This window comes from Protopterus annectens, chromosome 14.part0, assembly GCF_019279795.1.
Source record: "Protopterus annectens isolate FY-2018-M chromosome 14.part0, PAN1.0, whole genome shotgun sequence".
NCBI lineage: Eukaryota > Metazoa > Chordata > Ceratodontiformes > Protopteridae > Protopterus > Protopterus annectens.
Window position 1 is genome coordinate 937,789,246 of NC_056748.1, and position 27,930 is coordinate 937,817,175.

The following is a 27,930-nucleotide window of genomic DNA, read 5'->3' on the forward strand; positions in this document are numbered from 1 at the left end:
ATGATGAGGTGTGCCACGTAGAAGGACTCCCGGACTACTGTGGTGATGTGACTATCAAAGGAGAGACTACTGTCCGCCTGGGACCCAAGGTCATCACGCATTTCGTGTTAAGTAGATTGCTGCCTGTGTGGTAATTCATGGGTACAGAGTTTGTACCAAAGGGGATGACGCTGCACTTTTTGGCATTGAGCTTGAGGCCATGGCTCTGAGGCCCTTCTGCAGGATGTCCACATCATTTGGGGACTTGACAATGGCTCCTAGTTTGCAGTCATCTGCAAACTTCGTTAGCCAGAGGCCTTCTGTTTTAGCCTGTACTTCAGAGAAGTAGATACCAAACAGGAGAGGTCCCAGGACGGAACCCTGTGGTACTCCACTTGTCACTGCTTTGAGGTCAGATTTGGAGTCTGCAACTTTTACAGTGTGGGTTCTGTCAGTGAGCCAGTTGACAACCCATCTTGTGACATAGGGATTTACACCTACTTTAGTGAGTTTAGCTATAATTCCAGAATGGCGGATGGTGTCGAAAGCCTTGGCGAGGTCAAGATAGGCTGTGTGAACCACCTTACCCTCATCTACGGCTTTGGTGACTGCCTCAAAGAAGTCCGATCAGGTTCAGGAGGCATGATCTGCCTTTCACAAACCCGAACTGGGTGGGATCCAGAGTTTGGAGGTTACCAATGTTTTTGTTTGAGTTCCATGATGATACGTTCCATGGCCTTGCAGACCAGGCTCGTCAGGGTAATAGGTCGATCAGTGGTGGCTCCCCCTTTGTGGAGTGGGATAACTGTTGCTGTGTGCCATTCAGTGGGTACAAAGCCTAATGTGAGGCTATTATTGAACATTGTGCTTAAGTGGAGAGCCAGTTCGTTCTGAAGTTCGTGTAAAACACAGCCTGGGATGTTGTTCGGTCTCATGGATGCTGTGTTTTTGGCTTTAGAGAGTGTAGCTTTTACCTGCGTAGTTGTGATTACAGGGACTCTGCATTCTTCCTGTATAGATATGGGCCCTTTAGGGGGTGAGAGGGGGGGTAAAGGGGGTGAGAGGGGAGTAAAGTTAGCACTGAACCTATCTGCCAGGATGTTGGCAATATCAGTTGGTTCTGTAATTTTCGTGCCTTTGTGCTGTAACTCAGAGCAAATCTGGGTGTTGCCATTGAGATTCTTGACATAGCTATAGAATGCTTTGTGGTTGTCCTTGGAATTAGTGGTGATTTTGTTTTCGTAGCTAGCTTTGGAGGATCTTATAAGGGATCTCAGCTTCTTACTGAGGCTGACCAGGGAGCTCCTCCACTCATGGGATTTTACTCTCTTTTGCAACAGTTTCTTCCTTCTGTTGTACAGTTTGTTTATGGCAGGGGACCACCAGATTGGCTTCCTTTTTTTGGAGGATGGCGTCTTGGTTCCGTTTGGGATAACACGATCCATGCACTGGTGTAAGTGCTTATAGAGTGCATTTGTGTAGGATTCGGCAGTTGTAACTGTATTGTCCATCTGCATGGGTGTCATGAAGTTCACCACTTCTGTCTTAAGAAGCATGAAGTTGGCTTTGGAGAATTTTTTTATTGTGGTTTCCTTAATGGGGGGATGGGGCGGGATGTGATATCAAGGGTGATTAGCTTATGGTCGGATCAGACTAACAAGGAGTTGATTTCAGGTGTGGAACACCGGTCACTCATGTTGGTAATGACTAGGTCTAGGATATTGTTGCTCCTGGTAGGGGTGTGGATAATTTGATCTAGGGCATTGGAGTTTATGAATTTCAGAAAGTGTTGAGCTAAGGAGTTGGTACATGAGTATTTTTCCCAGTTATTGGTGGGGTAGTTGAAGTCGCCCATTATTAGGGTGTTTGGTTGAACCCTAATATTTTCCAGTACATCAAGAAAAGAGGAGTGGGAATCCTGGGGCATGGTGGGGGATCTGTAGCAAACTACAATTTGGATTGCAATTTTGCCCAGAATTAGTTGCACTTGGATAACCTTGGATGCATTATGCTGAGCAACTAGCCTGGAGGTGTGGATATCCTTAATGAATATGGACACACCTCCGCCTTTGGTGTTTCGGTCCAGGTTACATGTCTGAAAAGTGTGGTATGAGTTATAGCCTGGTAGTGCAGGGGTGCTCTCTGGAGCCTTGAACCAGGTCTCAGTCACTGCACAGATATCGATGTTCTCCATTTTAAGGAGTGCCTCGAGTGAGTGCATTTTGAGATTTAGACTTCTAGCATTGAGTAGCATTACACTCTGTTTTTGCTTGCCTGTTCCTGTTATGGTGATGAATTTGTTATTTGAACCTTGCCTAAAAAAGGCACTATAGGGGCAGCAAGAGCCTTAGCCAGTATCCGAAATCCCAGGGGCGACAGGTGTAGACCATCTGTGGCAAAGCATCGTGGTCTGTCGACCATGTCATCATTTTGTCCTTGTACTGCAGTATCATTGTATAAAAACATCATTGTTGTTTTTATACTTCGTAAGCTGCAGTTTGGAAAGGATAACTTTTCTAAGCATCTTTCATTAATTGTATAATTGTGTGTGTGTGTATTGTATAATTGTGTCTGTGTGTGTGTGTGTGTGTGTGTATGTGTGTGTGTGTGTATATATATATATATATATTTTTTTTTTTATATGTATGTATATATGTATATATATATATATATATATATATATATGTGTGTGTATATATATATATATATATATATATATATATATATATATATATGTGTGTGTATGTGTATGTATGTATGTATGTATATATATATATATATATATATATATATATATATATATATACACACACACACACACACATTTCCTGTGTGAATTTTTTTGACCGATTTATTGAGAGTGCTGTTATACTCTTTTATGGTGGAAAAAAAATGTCTGGAGTAAAGTAGACCTTTTAAAAAGGTGTCTCTTTGCTTAGAAACTAGGAAAGTTGTAGTGCTGGACAACAAGGGTGCTAATATTTTGTTTACAGCCTGCATCCGTATGAAGAAGCTAGAGGTTCATGATGCTTGTGTTAAGGGGATTGCATGCTGCCAAACACAGTTTGTGGCATTAGGTCAGACCCTTAATTTTTTCTGAATTTGACAAATCTTTTGCTGATTTAACTTTCATACTCATTATGTTGTGTTGTGTTTTGGAGCATTGTACTGTAAATTGGTTATTACAACTTGTTTTTGTTTTCTGTATTTTCAGATTTCTGCAGTTCAGCAATGGATTTACATTATCAGCTTTCATCAGTGTTGCATATAATAAGGAAATCGGCGAGCTGAAACTTAATTTTTAAACTTGTAGTAATCTACCAGGATTCTACTGTTTAGTTTACAAAAGAATTCTGTCGCATTAGCCTTTTCATGGAAATGCTGTGAACCATTTGTTGTGGGAAAGTAACTTGTGTTGCTTTTGTTTCAGTGTTCCTTTTTCAGTGCAGTATGTCTGAACTGTGGTAATTGGTATTAAAAGACCTTGGGAAAATAATCTCTATGGATACCCCTTTGCTGGAACAAAGTATTGGTCAGCCATGGTAAAACTTGCCAACCCTCTTTATACAGAGTGGATTCTTGAAGCAATACAGAAAGTTAAAAGACAAAAACAGCGACCGTCTGAAGAAAGAATATGCCATGCAGTGTCTGCTTCTCATGGATTAGATAAGGGAACTGTTCTTGAGCAGTTGGAATTGAGTGTGCAAGATGGTTCCATTCTTAAAGTTACTAATAAAGGGCTTGCATCCTACAAAGACCCAGAAAATCCTGGAAGGTTTAGCTTGGTCAAGCAGGATACTTTTCCAAAATTTGTGAAAGGATGTACTAGAGCTGCTAATGATCTTTGCAATGTGGATTGGAATAAGTTATTAAAAAGAGCTATCGAAGGGCTTAAGGAACCCAGTGGTTCCTCTCTTAAGAATATAGAAAAATATCTGCGAAGTCAAAGTGATTTGGCAGATATTACTTCCAGCCTAATTTTTCAACAACGTTTACGGCTGGCAACAAAGCGTGCTGTGAATAATGGGAGATTATTAAAAGATGGACCACTTTATAGAGTCAACTATGGAAGTTTGGAAGGAAAGGGAGCTGCTCGATTTTCTTGTGCTTCCATATTGCCTCTTCCACCAGTTAGCCTTCTGCCCCATGAACAAGATCAGGTACATTTTTAAGAGCTATCAGTTTGTAGTGCTTCTGTAAAACTGAGCAATATTTTATTTTTGGCCTTTGTACTGATTTCATTTTTAAGTTAATTCTGCAATATACACGTATTAAAGATGTTTGAAATAATTTATTGTACTTTAACCAAGAATATCTGCATTTTTAATGCAATGTTTCGGGCCATCAGGTTTGCAGTACAGTTTGTAAACTCAAACATTATTTCTTATTTTTGGTCATTAATACTGATTTGATTGTTTTAAGTTGAAAATTTGTTCTACTATGTAACACTCTTAAAGAAATATGGTGGAAGCATTTATCATAATTTTGCTTAAGTTTGAAGATTCTTTTGTTGACTTTTATGAATTAGAATAACTTAGTGGTGGGTTAAACATACACTTCTTGTCTTGCTGTGAGACGACATGAAATTGCATAACTTAATACTCATATGGGATTGTGATGATGCGTGTTCTTTATCTTTGGATTTCCTGCACTGATTATGGTCATATGGTATTATAAACAGTGGACTGTAAGAGTTTAGAATTAACTGTTGTATAGGTAAGTATTTTGTATGACTTTTACTGCGTAAGCATTTCAGATAGTTGGAAGATGAGATTTAAAAATAAAACTGTAGAAGTAAAGCTGCGAGGAAGATGCATGAAATGTTCATATTTGGGGTTTGGAAGCTAAGTTTCTTTACATGGTTTTAGGTTCTGTACATGATTTTCTCTGGAAAGTGAGATTTAACTTGATTTCTGCATTTTTATTTTTATCATGAAGGCATGCACAATGTTTATAATTCTGGATTTGGAGGAAATGTGCAGTGAAGCACAGTAGCTGATGCTTTCAGGATTTCCACTTGATTATTTTTTTTAACATTTAGCGGTATTCAACTGCATTAGCATTGCGATGCTTTATATTTCAGATAGGCCATTAACTAGCATCTGAATTTTGCTGGGAGAATATGTAAATAGGCAGAATTATGTAGCTTTTCTTTCCTAGTTAGATGTTAAAAAAGCATCTGCTGTGTTAGTTTCTCTTTTTAGTTGTGTTTACCCCCACTTCTTATCAAAACCAAATAGTCTGCAGGCTGTATAGTTCAACAGTTCATTTTCATGCTGTTTACTTTAGAAATGTAATACAAAAAAGTTTTTGCATTAGTTGATTTTTGTGAATCTTGATTGCAAGTTAATTATTAACATGAAGAATTGTTTCATAGCTTGATCATTGTCTTTTTTTTTCAAACCAGATTGCAGACTTGCTTAGCATGTATTTTGGGATACATTTGCTATTGTACAGATAATGTGCATGCCTTGTAGTGCTTTTCTGAACACTGAATGCATCTAGTAATGTGGCTACAGTGTTGAATACACTACAGACAACTTAAGATCTGCAACTTTAAAGATACTGTCTTTTCAGTGTTCTGTTTCAGAGCAGTATGTTTTTACTTGCAATTGTCATGGCACTTTTTCCATTGAAATACTTCTCTTGTTAATACTACTTGAAGTTTCCATGGTATAAGTATGCTATTTCAAGTTATGATGTATAGTGAGATAACAATGAAGTACTTTAAAACATTTCTAACAAGAGTGAAGCAAAACTTGCTTAGCACAAGAAAAGTAAGTATAGGATAGCTGTGTGTGTGTGTGTGTGTGTGTGTGTGTGTGTGTGTGTGTGTGTGTGTGTGTGTGTGTGTGGGGCGGGGGGACTTCTGAGGAAGAAACCATTGTTGATTAGTGGGGTGCTGCATGGGTCGGTGGAAGGACTGGTCAAATGCAGCATGCTTTTATCAAACAATGACAGAGTCCTTAGTAAAGAATAAAGTCATTTTGTCAACTGACAACCCAAAGATTTAGAGTGGTGATTTAAGGGTGGTGAGCCAGCCTTCAGCATAGTACAACATGCACAGTGAAATGATCAGTGGCATTTGGGAAGTAAATGGGAATGCAAGATTAGGTGGAAAGGAGGACATTTATAGTTTGTGCCTAGAAACACTAAGTTGTGTGATGGGGTCAGCTTGGTCTTCTTTAAACCGAGAGTGAATCCTAGCATTAAGAAAATGATCATGGTTAGCTGAAGAGAAGTCTGCAGATCCTTGACAGAGTTTTACTGAATCACGCAATCCATAGCAGTAAATTTGAATGCTGTTTGCCCTGCAGAAAGCAATTACTGGGTCCAGATACTTTGGTTTTTCTACTGAGCCCACAGTTTTTCCAAAGAGTAGAGCAAATAAATTTGAAGCACAGATACCCCCTGTGTGCATTTGCTATGGAAATGCGTAAGTAAGCATCTTATAGATCTAAAGTGACGAAGAACACTTGAAGGGCTAGCATGGGCACACTATTCTTCAGGATTAACATTTTGAACCTGGTGACTAGCATGAACCTGTTTAGTCTTGAAAGATCCAAGACAGACCTCTATGTTACTTCTTTTCTTGGAACAAGAAGCAGTATTGAGTAACATCTTGTGTCCATTTTAGAGGAACAGGTCCTATAGATCCTTGAGCCTAACAGATGATGTACTTGAGTAATACCTTCCTGGAGATGACCTTTTGGAATGGAAGGAATAGCTGCTGTTTTTGGTGAGAAGCAAATTGTAGTGCGTAGCCTGTTTTTATTACGTTTAAGACTTGTTTATCCACAAATGGTATTCTTGCAGGGCCAGAATCCTGAAAGACCAATAGTAAGGAAGGGGAGTCTGCTAAAATAGCAAAAAAAAAAAAAAAAAAAAAACAAGCTACAGGATTGTCTGATTTCTGGTAAAGCAGTTCCTAGTGTCTCAAAAGTCTCTGGTCCCTGAACTAGAGCTGTGAAGCTACAGACTCTGATCCTCACATCTGGTAGACCATGCAGTACTCACTGTTCCTTTTTAATTTCTCTCCAAGTCTTTTGGGTTTGTAATACCATGACAGGAATGGACCCCATTCCTAAGTCAAAGTACGATTAAAGTTCATGAAATTAGTACCACTGTTCCTTGGTGGATTACAGGGTGATGTTGCAGGCTTTAAGTCCAGGACTTTTGATCCTATGTCTCAACCCCAGTAGCATTGGGGGACTTCTAAGCATGGTCATTGCTGGACTTTTTGGACTTGGCTGTGGATTGTTTCTCTCCTACCTGGCCTTGATTCAGTTGCCAGTCCCCTCAAAGCCATCTTTTGATTCCTTGTCCTTGATGTTGATATCATTGGGGGTGTTCATCATATTGATCACAGTAGCCTTAACTGTATGGGTTGTATCCTACCAAGGTTAAAACGGATCACCAGCTACTAAAGCTTCGGGGCACCTTCCATGTCCCCAAACTGTCAGGCAGCTTGAGCTGAACTGCCTAAACGAAAAATTTGGGGGCCAAGTCATTCAAAGCTTTACTGCTACCAACGAATATATTCATCTAAGGCTTTAAACTGAAAGCCATTTTTTTCTGTGGAGAAATTTGTTTTCGTTTTACTTTTGGGGGCTGACAGTGTGTTTTAAAGTGCATTTTACTGTGTTGTTTTTCTTTATATAAAAAAAAAAAAAAAAAAAAAATGACTTTTTAAAGTAATAGTTTTTACTTGCATTTGCTGCATTACTTGCATATGAAAGATTCGGACTACAGAACATATTACTAGTCCCGTAGTTGGTCCTTCTTCCAACCACAAAAAGAAAATGTAAGTAAACTGCTTTTGCCACCACAGTAGGCTAGCAGTTTGCCTCGGCCACAGGTGGTTTACTCTGCTGTGGCCATATGTTGTACCTCCCAACACCCGTCTTTTACCCCTGATCCCTCTGATGTAGCACCTAGAAGCCAGTATGGACTAGGGGGTAGCCATGTCCTGTGAGGCTGTTTGGGCATTCTTTCAAGGAGCAAGTGTGAGCCCCTCTTGTCGGTCCTGGAAAAGAGAGAACAGGAAAGGCTTCACTGTTTCAGAATGCTGTGCCTATCCCTGGGAAGCAGCTGCTGCTGCCACTAATAACGCAGTTAATCCTAGGCATATGTTAACTTCTCCTCAAATTTCCTTAGACAAGAGCAGTTTACTGGGTCTGGCTCAGGGTTTAATTCAGGCTATTGACCCTTCTTGTAAATATTTCCTCGTAAAAGAAAAAGGGGGATGCTTCTTTTCCTGAAGAGATTCAAGATTCTGAATCTGAACAGGAAAATGAAATGACAGCTACAGGGTTTTCTCTTCAGAATTCTGATTTACACTCAGAGGAGAGCTCAGTTTCTGAATTTCTCTCTCTGGGGTTTTCTCTTTCTCTGAGGCTATTGCTAGAACGCGCCCATATTTTCAGTGGTAGAACACAGTTTCTCAGTCTGTCAGAAACTACTATGAGTTGTTACAGAAATAATTTTCAAAACCTACACCCATTTCTCTTATCCTCTCTGCTTTAGAGGATGTGTGTGTTACTGCCTGCAGTTTTCCTCATTGTCTGCCAGCTGCCTCTAATAAGGCAGATAGTATTTACAAAATTCCTCAGTCTTTTTTATCTAGACCTATTTAAAGTTTTCCACTCAAGCTTGTGTCACTGCACAGGAATACCTCAGAATTTTGAGTCTCATGGCTTGAATGATTCTCATAATACCCTTGGCAGGACTCCAGATACCAGTACATCTTTCTCACCTGAAGTCTCTTTTTGGTACCAGCACCGGCACCCTTTGCCTTTTCAAATCCCGATATTGAGGTTTGTCAGAAGAAAAATAATTTGGAGACAACTGATTTCCTTAACACCAGGTCTTCCTTTCTCCCTCCTGTATTAAAGCAGACATTCACCACAGGTGCCTTGGACTTTGCTTGGGAAGTTGTTTCAGGAGGGATAGATGCGGTATGTCTGTGTGCGTCTGTCTGTCTGTCTGTCTGTCTGTGTGTGTGTGTGTATGTGTGTGTGCGTGTGTGTGTGTCACCAAGAACAGCCGCAGGCACATAAATATCTAACAGATACTTGCCCAGATCTAAACGCACCTCTCTGAATCCTGTCTGGTTCCCATGGCCTTTTCAAGTTGTTGGAGGCAATTCCACAGTCCTGTGGCACATATTAACAAGCAGGGTGGGAACCAGGTTGGTACCCCCTTTGCAGACTAGCCATGTTAGCTTAGGATAATAGCTTCACAGCACAGTGTCACTCTACAGACATCCTGCATTCTGTCAGAGCAAAATTATGTGGCAGACAGGTTTAGCAGGACCAGGACAGACCCTCATGAATGGAATCTAGATGGGAGGGGGGGTCTTCCAAAATTTGATCCATCTGTGGGAGTTCCTAAAGTAGACCTCTTTGCCTCCTCTCTGAACAACCAATTGGCAAGATTCTGTTCCAGGATTCCATGCAAGAAGGCCTGGAAGACGTATTCCTTTTCTTTTCCTTGGACAGGAGTGCGCCTGTATGCTTTTCCACACTTTTCACTAATACTCGGGATGCTTCTGAAGATTTGGAAGGAATCTCCCATTGTCATTGCTGTGACTCACTTCTGGCCCAGGCTCCTGTGGTTGTCCTTTCTTTAGGACGTGGCCAGGGAGGGGCAATTACCACAAGAACAGGTCTGTTTGATACAATAGACATCAGTAAACTTCAGTTGCCTACCTGGATGATAAGTGTCCTAATCCTTTTGGGCACCACTTTACTGAGGATATACAGCAGGTGTTAATGCAAAGAAACTTTGTCATTTAGGAAACACAAGTGCTACCTAAACAAAATTTTGAGTGTCTGCTCTTTTACAGGAGAAAACAGACACAAAAAGACAGACATGATGGGTATTAAAGAATAAACAATAACTATAGTACAAAACTAAATATCTAAGTAGCTGTCGCACATGCTTGTACACTATTTATTACCTTGGACAACACTGACTACTATATAATTAACACATAAAAAGAAAAGTACACTATATACAGAGGTGAGATTGGGTGATATTGCACATAAGAAGTGACTGGAATTCCACTTAAATGAGACTATATTGATTTAGTATGCAATAAATAAATAGAATTACTTTATGAAAAAAAAGAATGAGAGCGTAACAATCTATTATAGTTTTGATGCATCCAGATTTGTGTCTGCGTTAATGCGTCTTATTGCAGTTGGATAAAAACTGTTCATGAATGGCTGTTAATGAAGGCAAGAAAGCCTGCCATTTGAAAACCTTTTTTATTTACTAATATATGCACTATTTCAGGGCTAGTGTTTCTCTGGTTTTACAATATTTGTGTGATTTGTTTTTCTGTGATCTTTCTTACTCCTCTGTCCAGGCTTATTTATAGGCCATTTCAGTATGTCTACCTACGGATCCTCCTGTTTCAGTGCAATCTCATGTCAAAATGTTTTTGAAATGGGTTTTGCATAAGAGACCGCCAAGAAAACTTGATGGCTCCTACTTGGGGTCTTAATTTTTTTTTTTTTTTTTTTTGAACTAGTTCATCTGGCTGACTGTTTCACTAATTTGCTCTGACCTCTGCAAGAAGACTATCTGAGTTTCAAGCTGTTATGATGTCAGCCCTATCTCATTTTCCACACAGACAAAGTTTCTTTGAGAACTAATCTTTCTTTGTGCCAAAAGTATCCAGTTTTACTTTAAGCCAATCTGTCCAGCTCTCTCTCTTCCTTACTGTGTGTTGTCTGATTCCTCTGCTGTGTCAGGGTTGGAGCCTGGTGAGGATCTGGCAGGCAGCACGTCTAATGAGGCTTTGCAGGCGTCCATTTCAGGAAGAACCATGTTTCATTGTTTCTGAGGGGTCGGGGGGGGGGGTCCGCAGTTTCTTCTTAGGGAAGAAGTTTCTACTGAGGTTGTTCGGGGAATGCCATCCTGAGTCGGGGCCCTCTCAGTTTTCTAGGACGGACGTCCCCTTAAAATAATCTTTGCTCCTAGAGACCCGCAAAGTGAGTGGCAGGCCTTTACTTGGGGGTTATTTAATGCCTTTACTGTCGTTAAGGCCTCCTCAAGGGGTTTTGGTTCCTGGTCCTCCTTGGTCTTCATCTAAAAGACCCAGGGGAATTAAATTCTTCTGTGGAAGAGTTGGATTCTGATGAGGTACCCCTTACTTATTCTACCCAGACTATGGGTCTGAGGAGGAGGACTCTAATAGTCCAGATACTCCTTCTGAGGAAATTTCCTTTGGGGACACTATCTCTAGGATGATAGAATTTTTTTAAGTGGGATTGTGCCCAGGTTTCGGCTATTCCCTAAGAGGTACTATGAGTTACTGCAGATGGAATCTCCTAAACCTGCGACTATTCCTCCTGTCTTGGCTGCTTTACTAGATGTTTTTCCTAATGCTCGTAAGTGCCCTATTGGGTGCCCCCTGCTCCAAAGAAGTCTGGTAGGTTTTATAGGGTGCCTGAGGACTGTTCCTTTTTGTTCAGATGTCCTGCTACTGACCCCTCTGTGGTGTCTGTAGCCTCTGATAAGCTGTCTCAATTGCTTCCTTCGTCCAAGTTACTGCTTTCTGACAAGTACAGCAAAACCATGGACAGGCTGGGTAAGAAGGTTTTATACTTCTGCTACCCTAGTTTTTAGGGCTATTAATTATCAGACCCATACATCTAGGTATGTGTTGGCTCTTCTTTCTCAGGCTTGTCAGCTTTTTTCTGATGTTCCAGACTCAGAGTAAATCTTCTCTTAACTTGCTAGGGACCTCCTCTCAAGTATTTTGTCATTCTATCAGATGTAGTTATGATTCAGCAGATGCCTGTTCTAGGGCTGCTGCTTTTGGTTCAGTACTGAGGAGGTATGCTTGGCTTAGCCGTCAAAGTTTACCCCAGTGATTATTAAGGCCAAGTTGCTGGGTGCTCCTCTGAATACTGAACTTTTATTTGGGGAAGCAGCTACTGGTTTAAGTCTTTTCAGGATAAGAGGAGGATCTTACAGGAGCTTAAACATGTCTTTGTTTCTCCCGTGCCTAAATTTCAGAGAAACTACCCTTCTAAACAAGCCTTTGTTCGTAGGCAGTCTCGCCCTCCTGCTTAAGGTAAAAAGAGTGGTAAATGGGCTCCTCCTGCTAAGCCCACTCAGACTGCAGGGATTCTCGAGCCATCCTTTCCTGACAAACCAGGTGCTGTCCGACTGTCCACCTGTTCCCAGCCACATTCCTCTTTCTCTTCCTATTTGGCATCAAATCACCCAGGATTCTTGGGTTCTGTCAGTCATTCGTCAGGGGTACTTCATGGTGTGGAATTCCCATCCTCCTCTTATGGGCATTCCTCAGCCTCCTCTGGGACAACTTCTTTTTTCCCAGAGGTTCTTTGAGATCTCTTGTCTCGGGGTACTATTCAAGATGTGCTTGTGCCCCAAAGGGGGGAAGAGTTTTATTCAAGAATGTTTTCTAGTGCCCAGAAAAGGAGGTACTTGGAGATGGATTCTAGACCTCTCTCATCTAAACACTTTTCTGAAGGTGCCTTCCTTTCAGATGTTGTCCCTTCAGACCCTTTTTCCTTTCTTGCTACCTCAGGCCTTTCTGGTGTCTCTGGATCTCGAAGATGCTTATCTCCATATTCCAATCCATCCTGTTTTCAGGAGGTTTTTGCGTTTGTGTTGCTTCCTGGCATTTTCAGTTCAGTGCTTTGTCCTTTGACCTTTCTATTGCCCTAAGGGCGTTCAGCAAATGCCTTGCTCCTGTGATTGCATTTTGCAGGCTTCAAGGGATTCAAATATTTCCTTACTTGGATGATCTGCTGATTCAGGGATCCTCTCCAGAGGTCCTTTTTGCAAAATCTGCATTTTACCATTTCTCTTCCTCAAAGTCTGGGGTTCACAATAAACTTCAAAAAGTCTTCCTTGACTCTTTCTCAGGATCATGTCTTTCTGGGTTGCAGGATTCAGACAGTGCCAATGCTGGCACCCCTGCCTCCTCCAAAGGCCTTGACTCTCATTTCTTACTTTCAAACTCTTCTTACCCTGGCCTCCATTACAGCAAGGGAGTTTCTTAGAACTCTGGGGTTCATGATTTCCACAATTCTGATTCTTCCTCTGGCCAGGCTTCACATGAGGAAGTTCCAGTCTTTTCTGAATTCAGTGTGGTTTCAACATGTGCATCCTCTAGACTTTACAGATGTTCATAGTGTTTCACTGTTGCAGTCATTACTCTTGGGTTATCCTGCTGGCAGGCTACCCGCAGTCTGCCTGAATTCCAAAGTCCTGGTCTGGCGTCTGTTGCTGTCGCCTCTTCCCTGACGTCAGTGCGCCAGGGGGTATAAAAGATGCAGCAGACGCCATTTTCTTCAGTACTTCTTGCCACGCGGTGCCCGAAGCAAAAGCAGTTCGCAAGTGTTGGTCGGCCGACTCCTGAGATTTTCAAATCCGAATTTCAGAACCGAAGTCTTATTTAAAGCTAAGTACCCCATTGGGGAAACTTTTTTCTTGCTCCAGACCGATGTCAGAAAAAGTTAACAATTGTATTTCTTGTGGGAAGCAAATACCTCATAAGGATTTTCACTCTTACTGTATTCCTTGCCTAGGCCCTGACCACAACGTTGCTAGCTGTCGGTTTTGTGATAGATTTAACCAATGCACTGTTAAGCATCGGTTCGATTTTGCATTCCATTATTTTGGCCGAAGGTTTAATTACATAATGCCGTCAGAACAGCCGACGACCGGAGTTTACAAAAAAACGCAAGGACAAGGATAGGCATCCGAGGTCCAAAACCGACGACGAGGCCTCCGCTAGGCCAGTCGCCAGTTTGCCGGCTCTCAGTGAGGGGCTTTCGCAGCCCCTGGCACCTGCTACCGACTCCTACGTGGAGCCGACTGGGCCTCTGGATACTCAAGGTCTTGGACACTCTGAAATCATTCCCTCAGATGGGTCCGGAGCTGCTGAGCAGGCATCGGTTTCTGAGGGGGTGTCTTCAGACCTACACAGTTATATATTAAACCATCTTCAGCTTCAAAGACAAATACTAAAGCAGCTCTAAAGACAAAGAAACAAGTACAGCATTCTCCTACTTGGACTACAATGCCTAAAAAACAGATGCTTAAAATGGCCGAAGACCTAATTACTTTGATCAGGGGTTCCTATGCCCCTCCTGATAAGAGGCCTAGGCAAGAGACAGAATATGATTCTTCTGATCAGGTTTCTATTTCCTCTGATTCCTCTTCTGAACAGGATTATTCCACTCCTCCTTATGAGGATTCTGATGTTGAAGAATCCATTCCTTCAGCCTCTCCTCCTGAGGATTATTCTTTTGGGGAAACTCTGCATACAATGAGGGAGCATGTCCACTGGGAAAGCCAAGATTACTCAGAATCTAAGAAAAGACTGAGACTTTCTGCTATTACCTTAGCATAGGCCCCTTGCTATTCCACCTGTTCTAGATATTGTAGATGATGTATTTTCAGAGTCCGGCCTGTCCCCAGACTCTTTACCTCCTGCACCTGCTAAGCCTGACAGATACTACAGGGTCCCAGATTCTCATAAATTCCTATATAAGAACCCCGCTGCTGACCCAGAAACTATATCTCAGGGTCCCAAAGGGGTCAAAGCTTCCACTGCTAAAAACCATGTCCCCTCTAATAGGGATTCTAGGGCACTGGACAGATGGGGGAAAAAAGTATGCACTTCTGCTACCTTGGCTGTAATTGCTTTAAATTGTCAGTTTTATATGCTTAAATATCAGCAATACTTAATGTCCCTGCTTAAACAGAAAATGTTGACAAATTCTGAATGTTCAGAGAACAAGGAATTGCATGATTTATTGCATGCAACTGAACAAGTGGGAAAGCATACTTTGCAATGTGGTTATGATTCACTGGAGGCCTCTTGCAGGGCTGCAGTTACAGGTTCTGTTATTAGAAGGCATGCTTGGTTAAAGGAACATAATCTACCTGATCATGTTAAAGCAAAATTATTAGATGCCCCATTACAACATGATACATTGTTTGGTGCTAAAGCAGAAGAGGTCTTGAAGAAAATGGAGGATAAAGCGAAATCCATGCAGATAGTTAAGGATTTTTTACAGGTACAGCCACCCAGATTTAGCAGGAACTGGCCTTCCAAAAATTGGTCCTTTCCAGTGTCAGACAGGCCACAAAGAGGCAGATACAGACGTCCCAGAGGCAGATCTCATCCCCAAGGCTCATACCGGCCTAAACAATGGAGTGCTCCTACCTCCAAAAGTGGAGAAGACAAATCACAACCTTACAGGAAACAGTCCCAATGACTTTCCTCTGCCAAATCCAAGCACTTTTCTTTTAGCAGCCCCCTTAGGGGGAAAACTAGCACTTTTTTTCACAAAATTGGCAAAAGATTACCAAAGACAAATGGGTCTTGAATATAGTGTCCCAGGGCTACACGTTCCATTTTCACACCCTGCCAAGGGCAAAAGGTATGCCAGACCTGCCACACAATCAATGGGCAGAGGCACAAAAGCAAATTACAGCCCTCATGGACATGGGGGCCATTCAACAAGTACCACAACAAGAGCAGGGGCAAGGATTTTACTCAAGACTTTTCTTGGTGCCTAGAAAGGACAAAGCCTGGAGACCAATACTGGATCTGTCTATACTAAACACATTTCTGGAGGTTCCAAAATTCAAGATGTTGACTCTACAGCAGCTACTGCCCATGCTGGGCAAGAAGGCTTGGCTCGTAACTTTGGACCTAAAAGAGGCATACCTGCATGTCCCAATCCGATAATTTTGCAGAAGATGCCTCACATTCATAGTTGGCTCAATGCGCTACCAATTCTCTGCACTGCCCTTTGGCTTATGTACTGCACCCAGGGTATTCACAAAATGCCTGGCACCAGTAATTGCATTTTGCAGACAGAGGAATTCAAATATATCCCTACTTGGACAACTGCCTTATTCAAGCAGGGAACAAAGTCATTCTTCTAAAGCATCTGGCATTTGTAAAAAGATTACTAATTTACCTAGGGTACACAGTAAACGAAAATAAATCAAAACTAGTACCCTCTCAAGAGATAATATTCCTGGGTGCAAGCTTAAATACAACTGCCCAGATGGCTTGTCTCACGCCAGACAAACAAAGGCAACTGACTTCTTACTTCAAAAAGTTGGCAACAAAGACCCAGTTATCTGCAAGGAAAATCCTGCAGGCCTTGGGCTTCTTGGCATCTTGCATTCTACTAATTCCGTATGCCAGACTGCATATGAGGAAACTACAATGGTATCTAAAAAGCGTTTGGACTCAGCATTAACACAGCCTGGAGACAGTAATTACCCTTATTCCCTGCCTGCAACAGGAGTTTCGATGGTGGGCACAGGCCTGTCACCACAACAAGGGTCTGCCATTAACTTTACCCACAGCTAGACAGACACTGACAACGGATGCATCAGACTGTGCCTGGGGGGCACATATGGCAGGAAAATGTATTCAGGGCACATGGCCTGCAAGCCAGATGCATCTTCATAACAGTCAAAAAGAGATGCTAGCTGTTCAGAATGCCCTGACAGCTTTCAAGGACCTACTTCATCCGGGACAACTACTGATAGAGACGGACAATACTACGGTCATGTGGTACATAAACAAGCAGGGAGGCACACATTCCTACCCCCTCTGCAGACAAGCAGGGAGGCACACATTCCTACCCCCTCTGCAGACAAGCAATGACCTTGTGGGACACAGCATTAATTTACCAAGTTCACCTGCAAGCACAATTCCTGCCAGGAAAAACAAATACTCTGGCAGACGAACTAAGCAGAAACCTCCTGTATCCCCACGAGTGGAAACTGGATCCACACGTCTTCAGCATGATAAGGAAATGGGGATGCCCAGACATAGATCTATTCGCCTCCCCTCACAACTGCCAATTACAGAGATTTTGCACAAGGATTTGTCACAAACAAGCATGGAGAGTGGATGCCCTATCCTTCAGCTGGAAAAACCTACGCCTTTCCTCTACTGCCTCTCCTTCCCAAGGTACTCCTAAAGGTCAGACAGGAGAAGCTAAAAATTATACTGATTGCACCAGACTGGCCACGCCAGCACTGGTACCCAATCCTAAAGAGCTTGTCTCAAGGCCCAGCATGGATATTGCCTCAAACGTCCCACTTGCTGACCCAACAAAACAATCCGATCCTGCACAGTCAACTCAGGACCTGAAATCTGGCAGCATGGCGAATAATGTAGCCATTCAGAACACTCCTCTTTCAAAAGCTGTTATGGATGTTATCTTGGAGGCCAGGAGGCCCAGTACCAGAAAATCTTATGCAGAAAAATGGAAGAGATTCTGTGCTTGGAACCAGGAACAAGGCATTGACACATATGTACCAAATATTCCTCAGATTTTACAATACTTAACTGAGATGCTGGACAAAGGCCTTTCCTTTTCTTCAATTAAGATTCATGCCTCTGCCATTTCAGCCCCATTGCAATACGGAACCTCCTATCTTTTCTCATCCTTTAATAAGGCAGTACCTCAGAGGGGCCAAAAATACAAGACCTCCAAGGTGAGCACCAGTACCTGCATGGGACCTCAATTATGTCTTGGAAAAACTCACACTGCCTCCCTTTGAGCCAGCCTCAACAGCTGATATAAAATTCTTATCCTGGAAAACAGCTCTGCTACTGGCAATAACCTCTGCAAGACGAGTCTCGGAGTTACAAGCACTCATGGCTGTGGAACCTTTTATCATATTTCATCCAGACAGGGTTTCTCTGAGGACAAACCCAACATTTATGCCTAAGGTAGTGTCCAGTGTGGCCCTCAACCAAACCATTCACTTGCCTACCTTTTATCCAAACCCACAGAACAAGGGTGAGAAAATTCTGCACTCTTTGGACATACACAGGCAGCTACGCTTTTACTTGGACAGAAGTAAAGCTTTCAGAAAGACTGAGCAACTTTTAGTGTCATATGCTGCAGGATCACAAGGAAAGGCTATCTCAAAACAGACCATTTCTAAATGGATAGGTCATTGCATCCATTTCTGCTATTCTCAGCATGGCAAATCAGTGCCTAAGGGCATTAGGCCTCATTCTACCAGAGCAGCAGCCACTTCAGCAGCCTTCCTCAGAGGAGTACCAACCAAAGACATCTTAGAGGCTGCAACTAGTTCAGTGCACACTTTTACAAGGCACTACCACTTACCTCTTTACTCTAACTCCAGAGCAGGCTTTGCCACTGCAGTGCTGCAGGGCCTCATAGCCTCTCCTAACCCTATTTAGCTCAACCACCCATACTCTGCTTTGGGATTCAACCCAAGAGTAATGACTGCAACAGTGAAACACGATGAACATAGTACAGTTGTGTACCTACCATAAATGTAGATGTTAGAGTGTATTCACTGTTGCAGTCCAGGTTACCTTCCCTCCGCCCCCCTTTCTTTTGCTGGGGTTCATCTGTACTTCTCTATTCTATACAACCTATGTGGTGTATTTGCTTGTAGATGAAGGAAATGTTTCTTTACTGCATGTATGTTTACTGGCATATTATGTTTAGCCTACCTTTTTGGGGGCACCTGACATCTGGGGCAAGAAAAACTGAAGAAAATTGTGTCTGCTGCATCTTTTATACCCCTGGTGCACTGACGTCAGGGAAGAGGCGACAGCAACCGACGCCGGACTAGGACTTTGGAATTCAGGCCGACTGCGGGTAGCCTGCCAGCAGGATAACCCAAGAGTAATGACTGCAACAGTGAATACACTCGAACATCTACATTTATGGTAGGTACACAACTGTACTTTCCTCTTCTCCCTTGTATCAAGAAGGAATTTCTGTGGTGGATTCAGCAGTTGTCTCTGAATCCAGGGCTCCCTTTTTATCCTAGTCTTCCCTCTCAGGATCTGATCAAACACTTCAGATGTGGGATGGGGAGCAACATTTGACTCCCAGACAGTTTGGGGAGTGTGGTCGCCTTGTCAGCAGGAGCACATCAGTGTCAAAGAGATGAGAGCACTTATGCTGGCTCTTCAGGCCTCTCATCCTCGTTTCTCTCTAGGGCCTCTCAAGGTATTCACGGACAATACCACAGTTTTATGATACATCAACAAACGGGAGGGGGGGCAAGAATTTAACTTCTTTGCTGGCTGGCACTTCTGGTATGGGATCTGGCTGTCAAGTATCAAGTGACTCTTTAGGCGGGGTATATTCCTTCAGATCAGAACATTGTGGCAGACACTCTGAGCAGGTCCTTTACTGAATCCCATGAATGGATGCTTCATAGGGATGTGTTTCTGGACTTTGTTCACCAGTAGGGTACTCCTCAAGTAGATCTCTTTGCCTCCCCTCTGAACAGACTGTTTTGGGCCAGAGTCCCAGGTCCTTTGGTATGGAAGGTGGATGCCCTGTCATTTTCTTGGAAGGGGATGTTTCTTTATGCATTCCCTCCCCTTCCTTTCATTCCGAGAGGCCTGTTCAAGATTCAACAGGATGTTTCCATAATCGTGTTGGTGACTCCCTTTTGGCCACAACAGCACTGGTTCCCTCTACTTCTGCATCTAGCCAAGGGCAGTCATCACAAGTTACCTCACAGGATGGATCTACTCACACAAGGCAAGGGATCGCTTATCCATGCCCACTGGTCCATGCATCAGCTGACACTGTGGGTGATAGTGTTTTGATTCCTCATAGGCACCTTTTTTCTGAGAACATGCTGCAGGTCCTGCAGGAGACCAGGAAACCTACTGCTAGGAAAGCCTACTAATGTAAGTGGAAGAGGTTTCCTCTTTGGTGTCTTTCTCATGACCTGGACCCACTTATTGTGGATGTTCCTTTGGTTCTCTTTTATTTGTGTGAGTTGTCAATGCTGGTTTGGTCTGTTCTTCTAAAAAGGCCCACTTATTAGCTCTTTCTGCTTGTCTGCCTTTAACTCCCCCCCCCCCCCCCCGTTAGCTTCTAGATTTGAGGTTAAGCAATTTCTTAAAGGTGTCCTTGGGAAGCCTGTTCCTCCTCCCTGGCATCTTAATTTTGTTCTGGAGAAATTACTCAGTCTCTTTAAGCGTGGCATTTCAACTTCCTTGCAGTGTTGTTCTTGGAAGACAGTTCGTTTGTTAGTTCTTGCAACTCAGACAACCGTCTGGCAGAAGTAAGCCCTTATGGCTTGTCCATCATCTTTGATTATTTCATGAGGACAGGGTGTCCTTGCATACTAACCTTTTATGCCCAAGATGGTTAATGAGTTGTCACTTAAATCAGTCTATTAATTTGCCTACTTTTTCCTTTTTCCTACATAACTTAGATGTGCTGAGACAGCTCAGATTTTATTTGGCTAAGACTAAAAATTAAAAAAAAAATCTGATCAGTTGTTTGTATCCTTTCATCATAGGTCTCTAGGATTGACTGTTTCCAATCAAAGTATTTCTGCTTGGATTTCAAAGGCTGTTTCCTTTTGTTACGCTTTTCATGGCACAAGCCTTCCTTCTTCTGTAAAGGTTAATTCTACTAGAGCTGTGGCTTCTTCTGGTGTTTTTTTTTTTTTTTTTCAAGGGTTCAGAGACGAATTATATTATTGAAGCAGCTACCTGGACTTCTGTGCATACCTTTACAAAGCATTACAAGTTGGATGGTATCTCCAGAGCTAGAGCTGGTTTTGCTAATGCCATTCTTCATGGCTTCTTGGAAGGCTTTACTGCTGCTTCCTCCTCCTCCCAGGTTTCTTCTTGAGCTTTGGTACTCTCCCATAAGTAGTGAATACTGCAGCGGTGAAGGCAAGGACCTCTACCACTATGGTAAGATTTTGCACAACTGTACTTTTGGTTATTGTAAAAGTAAGAAGGGACAACCTGTGACTAAACATTTCAAGTGGTTGTCTCAAGCTATTGACTTTTTTGTTTTTCTCACCACAACAAAACTGTTCCAGGCAGGGTCAAATATCACTCTACCAGGGGCTTTGCTTCATCTGTGGCTTTTTGGAAAGGGGTGTATGCTAGAAATGTTCCAGAAGTCGCAGCTTGGTCCTTTGTTATATATTTTTACAAAGCACAAGCAGCACAATTCCTTCTTTAAGCTAAATCAGGCTTAATTAAGACCGTTCTTCAGGGACTCATTCTGCTTCCATCTCCCAAATGATGTAAGCTAGGGTAATCTACCCATATAGGCTACTTCAGCAGAGATATGAAGATAGTACAGATGTGTAAGTAAACTTAACGTAACAGGAAATGTTCAAATGATTGCTGCTGCAGTAGCTGCTCCCACCTACACCCCCTTACTTTTTTTGAGTATGTTATTTTGCGTGTGTGTGTGTGTGTGTGTGTGTGTGTGTGTGTGTGTGTGTGTGTGTGTGTGTGTGACTTCTAGTTTATGTCCTCAGTGATCTCAGCCTCCCTCTCCTGCTTGGCATGAAAGTTCTGAAAAGTTTGGTATTCAGACCTGTCTTAAGCAGCTCAGCTCACACTGTCTAATGGTTTGAGTGAGTGGAAGGTGGCCTGAAACTTTAGAAGCTGTATGGCTATTATATCCTTGACAGGATATGACCCATATAGCAAAGGCTACTGCAGCAGTTATTATTTGAGCATCTACTGTTATGGTACATTTACTTACACAACTGTACTTTTTCTACAAAAAGCAACATTTACACTTGATTTCATTGTTGCTTGACAAGGTGTGCTTTGGCTGCCCTATGACACCCCCCCCCCCCCCAAAAAAAAAAAAAAAAAAACATTCTGTAGAAAGTGAAGGATTGTATGAAAAGGATAAAAAAATATTGGTGACTGGACAACCATACAAGCAGTACATTCTGACAGCGTCAGTGTGCCCATGTCTATGTGGCTTTTTGCCAACTTCTATGTTTTCTTCCCATGAATTAAATACATATCGTTAAATTAGTTATTGATTGTTTCATTTACCCTTAGGTAAACCTGTGGTTTGTGAATGAGCATCTTCAACTGTCCTGAGGTGAACTGACATGCTTAACCCACTTATTGCTGTGCTGGAATCAAACCAGATGCATTCTGTTACTCTCGGAAATAGAAGTTCAACTCACTGCTGAAATACTAGTCTTGTTTCAGTGGTCCTTTCTGACTTTTGCTTTGAATCTTTGTACAGGGCTGGATATGTCATCTGCAGTTTAAATGCAAGAACATTATAAATGTAGTAGAAAAGTAAGTAAAAAAGTCCTGAAATGAACAGTGAGGTATGTGGGTTTAATTGTAGTAGCTGTCATGGTGATGAGATTAGTTGAGGAAATGTAATCAACTTCCATTTTTATTGTTAAATAGGCAGTGTTAAAACCTTGATCGTTTAGCTTTGGGACTAAAGAGGTTTTCCATTGCCTAACAGTTGCATGATCTTTGGAATTTAAATTAGAGATGCATTCATGAGGGGGTACCCTGAGACTTACCCCTCTGCAATATTTTTTTAAGTGATCATCAAAGCCGATGTAAATTGCCAACTTCTTCTTCCTTCTTTTCCAGTTCAGTATAGTTCTATTTATGAAACCACTATGAATTTAGAATAACTTTTACGATTTTAATCTGGTGTAGGAATAGTGAATGGACTCCGGGGTGTGCATTATTGTGTAATGTTATAGCTGGCACGGTGGAATCACTTTTCTTTGCCCCATACTACTACTACTACTACCCATCTCCACCAGGATATAACAAGATACATTGTTTCATGACTTATTGCTTTATTTTACAGTGTTGATTAAATTCAAGAGGTGTAATGGGTTGCTGAACGTCAGGTGCAGTAGTGTTATTAGCATGGAACCCCATACAGAAAACACTAATTCCATTGACTGTTCCAAGTTGCTGTGTAGTGGCTGTTGCTGTTTAAAACACTGCTGCTTAGGTGTTAAAAGCACGGTGTTTGCATCCGCTTCAGTAGTGATATTGAATCTTGTTGTGCTGTACTTTATAATTGTTTTGACTTTTTTTTATGTGGTTTGACAGATGTATTACGTTTGTTCACAGGTTGGCCCATATTGTTGGTATTGTACTGCAAATTTATTTCAGTTTTCGCACTTAACAATGTAGCTTAATTATGCTGCCTTTTTAGAGCTCTTAAAAGAGCGTACTTTCCACTAAAAGTGGAAGAGATCCATGGAGAGTTAATTCATTGCAGTCCAAAGGAGAATTTTTTAAACACTCATAGAATATTAATGTCTGTTTTTTGATTTTAGTGTTTTGTGTTGTCTGTGTGTAACTGGCAATTTTGCTGTACCACTTCAGAGTGTATGATTTAGAGAGGTAACCAAATTGGCAGTGAAGCGATTGATTTTTCCTGCGTCTCATTTTTGTACGTAAATGGTACTAAATCCTGGGCAACTTGTTTAATGACACTAGGGGTCGTCATTTTTTACTTTGGATTTATTTATAGCAAGTGAACCCCTCACATCCATCGAAGGAGTTGACATGGTACTTAGGTGAGCAGTACCCTTGTGTTCAGCTGTGTTTTATACACTGCACTACAGCAAATGCTGGTATTCCTATAACCTTTGAGGCTAAATGTGTATATTGTATATTAATGAGATGGCTGAAATGTATAGTAATCGCATTCTTGTGTGAAAGATGCTGTTTAAATGTTTAATCAAGCTCTTAGCCTCTGTTGGCTTGTGTATGCTGACCTGACAGCATTGTACATGGGGACTCTAAATTATACCATGAATGTTTGACATTGCTCAAACATTTGTAATTTAATAAAGATTGCTGCATTTTTGCAGACAGCAAGGCTAATTGATCTGTTTTTAGATATGTGTAGCTTTCAGTTGTAGGAAAATGTAGTAATATGATGTTAATCTTCATTCATTCCTTACTGATGGGTGTCTGTTCCGTCCTCAGAACTGAGTCGGCCTTATAACAAGCTCGTGCCAGCCCAAAATGCTTTTACCCATAGTTCCCCTCTCCCTGTTAGCACAGATCTGGTTTGCCGCGTAGCCGAAAAGCCGTGTCAAGCCAGCTCTCAACTAAGTACTTAGTTTTTCATCTTAAAAACAGGATTTAATGTGGTGGATGAAGCCAGTCGAAGAGCTATGGAGTCACCCCTTCTTCCCACATTAGCCCAGGGCCACAGTGACCACGGACGCTTCCCTGATGGGGTGGAGGGTTTTACCAAGGAAGACGGTCCAGGCACCTGGTCAGACATAGAGGCCAATCTGCATGTTAGTGTTTTAGAACTGAGGACAATGCTTCTAGCGTTGCAAGCATTTTAATTCACCCTTCTGTCAGGGACAATTGCTATACCGTCTGACAACATGTCAGTAGTTTCGTACATCAACAAACAAGGGGGAACTAATCCTATCCGTTATGTCGAGAGGCCATAAGAATTTGGCAATGGGAGATGGCTTCTGACATCTTTCTGATAGCATTGCATATTCCTGGGATTTCCAGCATGATTGCAGACAAGCTAAGCAGATGTATCCTACTGCCTCACGAGTGGTCCCTCAATCCAGTCGTGGCGGCAAAGATTTTCAGCCGCTGCGGTTAGCCCTCCTGTGATCTTTTTGCCTCCCCACAAAACAACAAATGTAGCAGCTACTTTTCCCTAATCCCTTCACTGGAGGAATCCCCAAGGGATGCTTCGATACACAATTGACCCACGGGACTTCTGTATTCCTTCCCTCTCTTCCCCTTTTCCTAAAGAAGGCCCTTCGTCTGAGAAGAAAGGTAATCCTCATTGCCCCCTACTGGCCATGAAAATTTGTTTTCCCTTCCTTTGGCCTCACCTAGTACTCCAGCCCTGGATTCTGGATCCAGCTCCGGAACTGATTTCGCATCCCGCAAAGGTTGACACCACAACCTTCTCAAGTTAACAGCTTGGTTTCTCCACTTCGGTAATAGCCAGGCAGAGTAACCTTACCTCCCATGTACGTAATATTCTTCTGGCTTCACCTGAACCATCCACCAGAAAAATCTATCTCAACAAATGAAGAGATTCCTTATTTTGTCCCAACAAAGAAAACTAGATTCTTGCTCAGCTCCTGTTATTGTGGTTTTGGATCATCGGTCAGGTTGTCTACAGTCAGGAGCGGCAGCCTCCACAATTAGAGTCCATTTGGCTGCAATCTCAAACTTTCATGATAGTTTCCAAGATTCATCCTTAATCTCCCATCGCCTCTGCAAAACCTTTTTAAAAGGGGTCTCGCACATCAAACCACCTTTCAAAGAACCAGTTGACCCTTGGAATTTAACGCTAGTGCTGCAGTCCCTGACACAACCACCTTTTGAGCCTGCAAATTCTTGTGATATGAAGTTTATGTCCTGGAAGTCACTGTTTTTAATAGCCATAACTTCAACTATACGCATATCCGAGCTTCAGGCCTTATGCATCAAACGTCCTTGTATGATCTTTCATAGGGATAGAGTATCACTCTGAACTAACCCCTCCTTCCTTCCAAAAGTTACCTCAGAATTGACCATTAGCCAGACGATTGACCTACCTGTCTATTTTTTTTTTCTGACCCATTCTAATAAAGGGGAATACTGCCTTCATTTGCTGGATGTACATAGACAATTACGTTTTTATCTGCACAGAACAAAACCAGTATGTAAATTAGACCAGGTTTTTGGGTCTTTCTCAGGCTCAAAGTTGGGGGACTGTCTAAAGTGACCTTATCTAAGTGGCTGAGAAACTGTATATCCTTCATCTACCAACATAATAAAATTCCTCTACCGAGCAAGGTCAAAGCACACTCAAAAGGTCAAAGCACACTCAAACAGATCAGTGGCAACTTATGTGGCTTTTCATTCAAGGGCTTCAATGGATGAGATCTGTGCAGCTGCAACCTGGTTCTACCCTCCATACCTTTATTACTCATTACAAATTGGACCTGGTCTCCAGGGGAAGAGCATCCTTTGGTTCAGTGGTACTCAGGAACATTCTTCCATAAGGGCCTCCTAGGACATAAAGTAGCTAGGGACTCTGTCCCATCAATAAGGAATGAATAAAGATTAGCAACATCAGATAAAGAAGTTATGATCTGAAGTAGGACTTCATTTGTCAGCAACCTTTAGGATACGGATCCGATCTCGGATCCGAGCCGGCAACTTCTATCACAGCATAGATCGAGCTCCTAGCTCCTCCCTTTACCCATAATCCCCTGCCAACCCTGACTGACCTCAGATCTAGTTTGCCGCTCTTCAAGCAACAGCTAGATTCCAGAGCTCTTGGTAATTCTGTGAGAAAAAAACAGTTTTCTACTTTCTCTTATATTCTTAATCGAGTGTCTGAGTGTGTGTGTGTTTAAGTTTCCCCTTAACGCTAAATTCTCTTACTTTTTTAGCTTAAATTAGCTTAAATTTTAATTTAATTTTTCCTCCCTGCCCTCGCTGGTCGCAGTGTGTGTGTGTGTGTGTGTGTGTGTGTGTGTGTGTGTGTGTGTGTGTGTGTGTGTGTGTGTGTGTGTGTGTATGTATGTATATAGAGTGTAGGGGCCTAGTGAGTGTGTTTTACTTTAGTTATGTTGGAGGCCCCTAAAGCCATTTTTTCAAAATGCACCGAGTGTGGTCACAAGCTTTCACCGGCTGATGGCCACACTTGGTGCGTTAGGTGCCTTGGGGTTGAACACCTCTCCAGGTTGCGCGATTTGTGCTGCGCTCATCCCCGGAGCACTTAAGGATGGGAGGTCGAAGCTGGTTCTGGCGGGCCTTTTGCCGCCAGACCCGGCTCCGGCCTCGGGTACTTCTGTGACCGTTACCCAGTCATCGGTAACGGCCACTCCTGCCCCCCTCCCTCCGACCGGGACTCAACCTCCCACTGTGGCTTCGGAGGTGAGGGAGGCCAGGAAAGAGAAGCGGAGGGAGAAGCACCTTAAGCGGCGGGCCGAGGACTCCTCCTCGGCCCCACCTGCCAAGCGTGTTTCCCCTCCAGGGTTTCTGGTTTACCTCCTCCTCGGATCCGATCCCCTTGCTTCTCCCCGGGACCCGAGGAGGAGGGGACCTGGTCCCCGTCTAGGTCATCGAGGCGGCACTCCAGGCCTGCCTCGGTGGCCTCCTCGAGGTCCACATTCAGTATGTCGGACGCGAACATTGACCGGATGATGAGGTTCATCCAGGCCCAGATGCAGATGGGAGTGCTCTTGCCTCCCCCCCCCTCCGGGGGGGGGAGCTCGACCCCTTTTTTCGCTCCTATAGCTCCTTCTCCGACCCGCCTCCCGGGTTCGGAGCTGTCGGAGCCGAGCCGCGTTGGATCCAGGGGTGGGTCGGAGCCGACAGTGCTGGGCACTTCGGCTCCGACTATTCCCTCGAGTTTGTCAGATCTGACCTCTGGGAGCCGTGGGACAAGCTTCAGATCAGAGGGACTCTGTGTGCTCTCGGCCCCGTCCCGGTCGGAGCGCGCGGGTCCTTCGGATCCGATAGTCTCTGCTACGGGTCCGATCCCCGCCTCGGATCCGAGTGGGAGTCGGATCCATCAGAGAGCGGCTCCCCCTCGGCTTTTGCGGTGGTGGAGAGGGTGCTGTTGAGTGCATCCTGGCCCCCGGTCCTGGCTTCGGCTCCCCCCTGCACTCCCTCTCAGCTGGTCCTGGCTCCCCTCACCCGGCCTTCGGGGCAGCCTGCTTCAGTGCCTCTAGGTGTTCCATTGGAACAGGATATTGCTGTTGAGGACTCCTCGGACAGCCCCCCTGAGGAGGTTCCTCACAAGTCGAAGTGCAAAAGGAGGCACATGGACTCCCCTGAGTCCCTCACTGAGGATACGGACTTGGATGAAGGGGAAGGCTCCCCAAGGTCACCCCCCCGAGGATGTCTCCTTTGGAGACATCATGGAAATGCTAAGAATCAGGGGGGGTGGTCTGCCCACAAGGCTTCCTCCGATGAGTCCGTATTCCTAGAGGCGTTCGAGGCAGGACCATCTACCTCTTGGGTGTCCCCTCCCCCCAATCCCTTAGTGGATCTTATAGCCACTAGGGCTTGGAAGGAGCCGGACACTGTAGAGCCTGTTCCCAAGCACCTGGACAAACTTTTGAGCCCCCTGTCAGAGAGAACCCATTGGAGCAGAGGTCCCC

At 43.2% G+C, this 27,930-nt stretch overlaps 1 protein-coding gene across 5 annotated transcripts in view; it reads left to right on the forward strand.

Annotated features, from left to right (window-relative positions):
* Nucleotides 1–27,930, forward strand: part of KAT6B (lysine acetyltransferase 6B) — a 2,279,653-nt gene that overhangs the window by 71,417 nt on the left and 2,180,306 nt on the right. For all 5 annotated transcript variants that reach the window (XM_044056739.1, XM_044056740.1, XM_044056738.1 and 2 more), the window contains exon 2: nucleotides 3,194–4,139. In XM_044056739.1, the coding sequence (XP_043912674.1) occupies nucleotides 3,519–4,139 (621 nt within the window). In that variant the 5' untranslated portion in view covers nucleotides 3,194–3,518. The remainder of the gene's footprint in view (nucleotides 1–3,193; nucleotides 4,140–27,930) is intronic.